This window comes from Bombus impatiens, unplaced genomic scaffold (genome assembly GCF_000188095.3).
Source record: "Bombus impatiens unplaced genomic scaffold, BIMP_2.2 scf_0775, whole genome shotgun sequence".
In the NCBI taxonomy this organism is placed as follows: domain Eukaryota; kingdom Metazoa; phylum Arthropoda; class Insecta; order Hymenoptera; family Apidae; genus Bombus; species Bombus impatiens.
The window spans coordinates 868-8,852 of NT_177194.1; the positions used below are offsets into that span (position 1 = coordinate 868).

The window sequence follows — 7,985 nt, forward strand, 5'->3', positions numbered from 1 at the left end:
GTACGAATTAACCTTAGTCCCCCTTAAGATTCTTTTCCTCCTGGATTTGGAGAAGGAGGAATTTGTTCCGAAGATTAGCGATAATTAGCATTGACTACTTGTTTCTGGCTGTAGATTCTTGTTATATGCTAGCGTAGAACTGCTTCCAGCGCTTGGCCGCAAGGTGCAGCCCCAGTCCGGGAACAACTAGAACAGTGAGCGTAAGCGAGCATCATTTCCTCCCTCTCTCTTAACACCGACTAACGAGCGGCGGCAGTATGCATGTGGTACATGCCCGATTAGACAAGGGCAGAAGCGATTTCTATGCAGTGCTTTGTTCTTATTGCCATATCGTATCCATTTAAACGGTAATATATAATTTGCATATTCTATCTTTATATCTCTATGGTTGCTAGTCTTGCGAGTCTTGATAGTGATGACATTGTTCGCGCAAAAGAGACTTGGTTATTATTTTAAACAAGCAATTCTCCATAAATTTGTGAAACAAATATGATAAACTAAATCGAATTTTCATAAATATGACTAAAATATGTTATGAAATTAGTCTTTTTTCACCAAATTGTACATTGCATTTGGTAAATCTACTTTATGGTAGATTTTGAAAAGTTTTCATAAACTTTTAGGTTAAATTAATAAAGGAGAAAATAAAATGCACACGAAAATCTATCAAAATATATTGAATTACTACAGAAGGCAAGTACATACGAATGTGTCTCGAGTTTTGTTTAATCAATATTACGATGCGACTCACAAAAGACGAATGCGTTCTTCGCGTTTATATTGGAGCGGATTTGGTATTTTAGTCGTTGGTTTTACTTATGCTTCCGTGCCTTTATATAGAATATTTTGTCAGGTAATTATCGTTGTTTTTAAACTATGCTATCCATATTTTAATATGTACCTTACGTTTGACATTATGATGTTTGAGAATAAATTTCCTTAATAGTCATATAATTATGGTGGTACTGTATCAACCAATCATGATAACAGCAAAGTGCATTCAATGAAACCTATTAAGGATAGAGTGATAAAAATAAAATTTAATGCTGATACAGCAGCCATGATGCAATGGAATTTCAAACCACAACAAAATTTTATAAAAGTTGTTCCTGGAGAAACTGCCTTAGCATTTTACACAGCAAAAAATCCATTAAATGTACCAGTGACTGGTATATCTACTTATAACGTAGTACCATATGAAGCTGCACAATATTTTAATAAAATTCAGTGTTTTTGTTTCGAGGAACAACAACTTAATCCACATGAAGAAGTAGGTTTAATAAAATAATTGCATTATTATAGAGATAGGAAGTCATTCAATTATGTTATCTAATGTGTATTGTTAAAGGTTGACATGCCAGTATTTTTTTACGTTGATCCAGAGTTTGTTGATGATCCAAAAATGGAAAATGTTGAAGAAATTGTACTTTCCTATACATTCTTTGAAGCCAAAGAAGGAATGACATTTCCTATACCGAGTTTCGTGAAAAAATAGTAAAAATTGTAAAAAAAGGATGTTAGTGTTTTGACAAATATATGTTCAATACCTAATATGTTGTTAATTACATTACATTGTTTAAATTTTTGGGGAAGACAATGTAATAATATATAATAATAACTATGTATTTATTGGTGAGCATTAACATTTGAAAAGAATATTAATTGGATAAGCACGTCTAAGACCAGAGACTTTTTCTCGATCAATATGTATTGCATCAATCTTTAGTATAAGATCGTGCTCCAGCATTGCTTGTGTTTTTAATAATTTCTGATGTTGATTCTCTAGTTCTTTCAATGTTCTGTGCATCCTTTCTATTTGATGATTTATTTCTCCAATTTCCTTCTGAAGGCTGTGAAAGCAAAATACATTAAAAAGATACTAAAAGTTTTCTTTTCTTATTTCTTATTATCCTTTGTAATCATGAAAATAAACACATTAAAATGAACCTTATATGCGCATAATCACGACAAAGCTCTATGTCCGGGCGATGCATTCTACCTTCAAATCTAGTATGTGCTACCTTCAGTATGTAACTCTTATCTCCAATAGCTTTATGCATCAACTCCATGTTTTTCTCAACATCAAAGATTTCTTGTTGTATCTAAAAATAGTATGTTACACTGTTATTTCAATATATGGAATATAACTATTTGTACCATTTGTAAATGTTGTTGAAGTTTATTTTTAGCTTCAAGTAATTCAGAAGATCTATGTGCTAAAGCATTGTTCGTATTATTCCATGCATCCCACATTTCTTGTGTAATTTTAATCATAAGAGCTTCTACATTTGTCTTTAATTGGCAAGATTTATTCCTCTCTATCTGTGATTTCTGAACTATCTGATTAGCAGTGTGTATCCATGTATCTTGTTCAGCAAAGCTAATAAGATAGATAAATTTAATTTTTACATAAAGCAACCTGTTAATACAAATTGGATTTATTTACAAAATTTTATATACCATGCATCATATTTTTCAATTCCGTTATAATATTGCAGTCTGTGACTGTAATTGTTCAAGCGATGACACATTGTATCTATTTCTAATGCATTTTCTTTATTCTTTAGGTCCAATTCTAATTGACATTGAGAGATTCTGCAGTTCCGTAGCTGCAAGTAAAATCGGTTTATGATCACACTAAAATTTAATCACTTAATTCAATATTACCTGATCCTTGCATTTATCTAAGTAAGTTCTCAATTTTATTTTATTTTTATTTAAGATTTCTATTTCCCTAAATAAACATTTCTCCGAATCGTCATGTACAAGTTCTGTATCTGTACAACAGGGAGATGGAACAGTATTACTAGATTATATATTCCAATGACAACAATAGCAATAGCAACCAATAACATTATTATTCACAGCAATGATATTTTATTTACTATCAAACTTATTTGCCATACCTTTCCTAGCTTCTCTATGATAAAGACACTCTTCTGCTATATGTAATGGATCTTCAATGTCTTTGATAGCTTTATCTAAAGCAGAATGACAATCTTGCAATTTTTCAATTTCCTGAAGTAACCTTTCTAATTCTAATGTTATTTCATTCCTCCAAAAATTGACATCATTTATTCTTTCACCAAGTCTTCTGCTGGTATTGTATTGTCCAGATTGTACTTTCTCTTCAGCATCTCTGTTACAGTATTTGTTTATTATTATTATGTACATTATAACATATACATGCAATTTGACTTACTAAAGTTGCTTCCAAAAGTATTCAGATAGTAACAAAATTTGACTATATATACTGTGATATATCGTTTCCTCTCTTTTTTCTGTGAAACACTATCTATTGTACTATAAAATTGTATATTGTTAATTTAACACATATTTTTATACATATATTATACAATAATATAAATTAATCGAAATCATATTCAATTATTCCGTAACAAAAATATTTGGACATATAAAAGTAAGTATTATTTGCATTATGTACACAAAATTCTACAAATTATTTACTTTGTTTAAATATCATTCCACATTTTGCATTCATTACCTCAATTTTTAAACCTAAATCCCATATAGAATTTGAGATATACTTGATTCTAAAATCTCTAAAACTATATTCATAGTATAGAATTTCATATAGAACATTCATATAGAATTCATAATAAAACAAGACTAGTAATAAGATTAACGAAAAATAGCGTTCTATTAGTGTAGAATCTGATATGGCGTTTACCTAATAATTCGCAAAGTTTCGTTTCTCACTCTCTCTGATGAATATCTACATGCATCTGCTTCGTTGTAATATTTCATTTGTTTCTGAAACCATTCATTTGGTGTATATCGCGTATGTAGAACAGTTTTTGAAGCATGCAGTGCATCACATTTATATCCCATCACTAAATTAGGAAATCTTAATGAATTTGGTTTATTTGCAACATCTGATGCATAATTGGGTGTTGATTGTGTGATTCTACAAAAAAATATTTTTTGTGAGACATGAATTAAATGAAGCAATACTAATCTATCGAAAACTTACAAGGGTAGAATTTTAACATTTTTATATTCCATACTGGGACGCCAAGACAAATTATAACCACCGTCAAAATTACTCCACAATTGCAACTGTTTCAAATTTTACATAAATAAAATATATTAAAAGAGAAAATATTGCACTTATTTTAACTAGGGTCAGAAGCTAACAATGGTAAAATAAAGTGAAAATTTTAAATCGCATCTCATTTAAATTTTGTAAGGATGATGAATTTGAGATTTAATCCTTAGTTAGCATAAAATGGGAATTGAGAAATCACTAAACTGTTTTTAAAAAATATGAAACATTTTTAGATAGATTTTAGACGTTATCTTTTTATCCGTTACTTGAACAATTATTAGTCGCAGTTAGTTTAGTTGGTTATTATCCAACATGGCAGATATACCTGGTGATATACCACAACGTAAGTATATATGCAACAAAAAATATTTCACAAAATATTTAATATATCATTTATAATTTGTTATTATAATTATTACATACGATAACTATAATTATTACATATGATAACTAATTCAAGTGTGCGAAGAATCACTTTTAATTTAGTAATATGTTTGTATTTATATGTAAGGTTATATTATATTGTGTTTTTAATTTCAATATTTGTTTCAATGATTTAAAAGATAAGCAACATCTTCAAATGTACCTGCTTGAATTGTTTAAATTATTATAATTGTTGTAATAATGTTTTTTATAGAAATTGAATGTAATAATTCTATACATCTAGCATGAATGTAACATATTAGTAAAACCTTATTTGTTATATAGTGGATAAGTAATAACATTTTTATAGATTGTCCTGGTACTGCAAATAAAGATGCAGGGAAGGTATCAATATGCGCTGGTTGTCCAAATCAAATGATATGCGCGTCTGGTATTGTCAGACAACCGGATCCTACTATAGATCTTGTTAAAGAAAGGCTTTCCACAGTTAAAAATAAACTAATGGTGTTATCTGGTAAAGGGGGAGTTGGTAAAAGTACTATAACGTCATTAATATCCAGATTCTTGGCAGCAAGCAATGCTGATATAAATGTATGTATCTTTCTAACATAAAAATTGTGAGAAATAATTATTTTAAACTTTTATTTTATGAAGTATTATCTATACATTTTTATGCCATATGTTTTACAATATAAACTAAATGTTATCTTAGTTAATATTATATTAAAAATGCTTACCTTCCTTCTTGTAGCAAGAACATCCATATTGTTTTCTATATATATATCAACAGAGCAATTTCTAGCAATCATTATAGTTTATAGTATACAGTTCATGCTAAAGAATATACTTACACTCTTTTACTTTTATATATATATAACAAATATTTTATATATAATATAAAATATATATATATATATATATATATATCATACATTTATTACATTATCCTATAGCAGTATTTTATTTGATCATTGATTATATATTAAGCCTTTAATATTCTATATGATGTACTTGTAACCTTAAGTATAAGTAAAGAAATTGTTTATAACATATATAAAGCTCAATTTTATAGATTTTTAATTTTGCTGAATGATAATTTAAAATAACAAATTTTGTAGGTTGCGATACTAGATATTGATATTTGTGGACCATCTCAACCAAGAGTATTAGGTGTGATAGGTGAACAAGTTCATCAAAGTGGATCAGGATGGTCGCCAGTTGTAAGTTTTTATAGACAGAAATAAATTCAGATAAATATGTAGTACCATATTTGGATATAGTAAGGTTATACAGGGTGTTTCTATAATTGAGTTGTAATATTGTTCTAGGTAAAGTTAGAATAAAATAGTAAAGTAAAATTTATTGTTTAACACACTCTATTATAAATAAGACTATACAACTTTTGTCATAACGGCACTAGTGTAGTTGCAAAGTACAATTTCTTTTTAATGGCATCTCAAAATGGTTTTGGGAAAAGTCATTTTGGGAAAACTCAACACTTTTCAGCATGTTTTACTTTCTTTCAAAGTTCTTGTTAGAAAGTTGGAATCAAACTTTAGGAGTATGTAACATTCATAAAAAAAAGAATACTAATAAATGTGAATGGAAATATCATTAATTACGAACTTATATTTTCAAATATGAATCTATATAAAGTTAATAGAACTCGTTTATTAATGTTGCTTCTCTTTTTGTAGTATATAGAAGACAATTTGTCACTAATGTCTATTGGATTTTTACTTACAAGTCCAAGTGATGCAGTGATATGGAGAGGACCCAAAAAAAATGGTATTTGATTTATAGCTACTTCTGTTTTCCATATATGTACACATTTTTATTAACAATAATAATAATAATTTTTACTATTATTCATATACGTTCTTGTTCATTTTATTATTTCTAGGAATGATTAGACAATTTTTATCAGAAGTAGATTGGGGTTCATTGGATTATCTTATTTTGGATACACCCCCTGGTACATCGGATGAGCATTTATCAGCAACTTCATATCTTAAAGATGCTGGCATTACAGGAGTAATAATAGTAACAACTCCACAACAGGTTGCTTTATTAGATGTGAGAAAAGAAATTGATTTTTGCAGAAAAGTGAATATACCAATTTTAGGTGTTATTGAAAATATGAGTATCTTCATGTGTCCTAATTGTAAAGTAAGTATGAAAAAGATAATATTAAGTTGATTAGATAATGTTACTGTAATTTGAATTGTTATTGTTATTTTTATGAGCACCTTTTTCTTATGCAGAATTCTGTAGAAATATTCCCAGCATTAACAGGTGGTGGTTATGCAATGGCTAAAGAATTGAATATAGAATTTTTGGGTTCTCTACCATTGGATCCACTTTTGGCTAAGTGTTGTGATGAGGGAAAAAATTTTTTAACGGAACTACCAGAATCACCAACTATTTTGACATTACAGACGATTGTTCAAAGTAAGTTTTTCTAAGTGACACATATTTTTGTATGGCGTTTGTATTGTGCAAATTAATCTTTTTTATTTCAGAAATTATTGAACAATGTGAAAAAATAAAAATCAACTATGAGATTGATATAACTTAAAAGAAAAAATGTGATATTTATATTACAAGAACATGTATGTGTGTATTAAAATTGTGTAAAAAATGTAAAATATTGTTTTCTTTTCTTTCTTAATATATTTTATACATTTAATAAGTGTCCATTCCTTTTAGTATACTTTGCAGTCTATATAAGTATGATAATGCGCGATATGATGTGTTTAAAATTTTGTAATGATATATTTGTATAGAATGTAGAATAAAGTAAGCATATTTAACCATTTATAACTATTTGAATTACTTCATGATGAATACAATAAGAACTAGGCCACTATACATTACAGCACTACTATAAGCACTAATTATAGTAAATAATATGTCAATAAGCATAATATAAAATAGAAATAAGTATAATTATTACTACATGTTAATTATTAATTAAATAATTATCACTTGATTTTGAAACGTATATATGCACAATGCATATACACATAAGGTATTAAAAACTAATTTGTAATATTTATGTCGGAGAAGGGTCAGGAATAAGGTTGTGGGCGTATGATAAATCTTCATTGGAATTGGCCATCGTCGTGTTATAACGAAGGTACGGTCTGTTAATACGGGTATGGATACTACCGACTCGACAATCAACCGCGGCGATTGGACACTCGCGATACTAGTGATGTTGGTCTTAGGTTCAATAACGAATCCGCGGTCAACGGGATGATAGATGTACGTGCTCACAAAAATCTAAGTCGGACTCTTTGCGAAAACGTGGAATATCCACCGAGCGTACAGACACTAAGTAACTCGCTAATACGACCTCACGAGAGAATGACTCTCCGTCGCGGTGATGCTGCAGAGGAAAACTATGATGGGGTGTGTTTGAGGACACGAGATCATCGGATTCGTCGAGGATAGCCTTCGTTCAGAAGGTGAGGGAATTTGGCGTTGCTGCTAATTGGTCAATCTCCATATCGGTGGTTAGAAAAAGATG

At 29.1% G+C, this 7,985-nt stretch overlaps 3 protein-coding genes across 4 annotated transcripts; 2 read left to right on the forward strand and 1 right to left on the reverse strand.

The window, feature by feature from the left end:
• The first annotated feature begins 217 nt into the window (after positions 1 to 217).
• On the forward strand, positions 218 to 1,888 carry LOC100742721 (cytochrome c oxidase assembly protein COX11, mitochondrial). The gene is made up of 4 exons (XM_003492603.4): positions 218 to 347; positions 624 to 853; positions 947 to 1,270; positions 1,349 to 1,888. The coding sequence occupies exons 2-4, from the start codon at positions 650 to 652 to the stop codon at positions 1,493 to 1,495; spliced, it is 675 nt and encodes a 224-aa protein (XP_003492651.1). The 5' UTR covers positions 218 to 347; positions 624 to 649; the 3' UTR covers positions 1,496 to 1,888.
• On the reverse strand, positions 1,608 to 5,232 carry LOC100745184 (tektin-3). Its single transcript, XM_012390453.3, has 9 exons — positions 5,191 to 5,232; positions 3,995 to 4,083; positions 3,692 to 3,928; positions 2,907 to 3,139; positions 2,668 to 2,777; positions 2,461 to 2,609; positions 2,158 to 2,380; positions 1,948 to 2,102; positions 1,608 to 1,850 (listed from the first exon to the last, which is right to left on the reverse strand). The coding sequence occupies exons 1-9, from the start codon at positions 5,215 to 5,217 to the stop codon at positions 1,640 to 1,642; spliced, it is 1,434 nt and encodes a 477-aa protein (XP_012245876.3). The 5' UTR covers positions 5,218 to 5,232; the 3' UTR covers positions 1,608 to 1,639.
• On the forward strand, positions 4,080 to 7,273 carry LOC100742839 (cytosolic Fe-S cluster assembly factor NUBP1 homolog). Of its 2 annotated transcripts, none has more exons than XM_033323091.1 (7): positions 4,080 to 4,416; positions 4,803 to 5,044; positions 5,572 to 5,673; positions 6,151 to 6,241; positions 6,357 to 6,622; positions 6,718 to 6,904; positions 6,976 to 7,273. In XM_033323091.1, exons 2-7 carry the CDS (start codon positions 4,868 to 4,870, stop codon positions 7,029 to 7,031), a joined length of 879 nt encoding a protein of 292 aa, XP_033178982.1. In that variant the 5' UTR covers positions 4,080 to 4,416; positions 4,803 to 4,867; the 3' UTR covers positions 7,032 to 7,273. The 2 variants fall into 2 exon arrangements, with proteins under 2 accessions (XP_033178982.1, XP_003492652.1); XM_003492604.4 differs by having other exon boundaries at positions 4,080 to 4,412.
• The last annotated feature ends 712 nt before the right edge of the window (positions 7,274 to 7,985 follow it).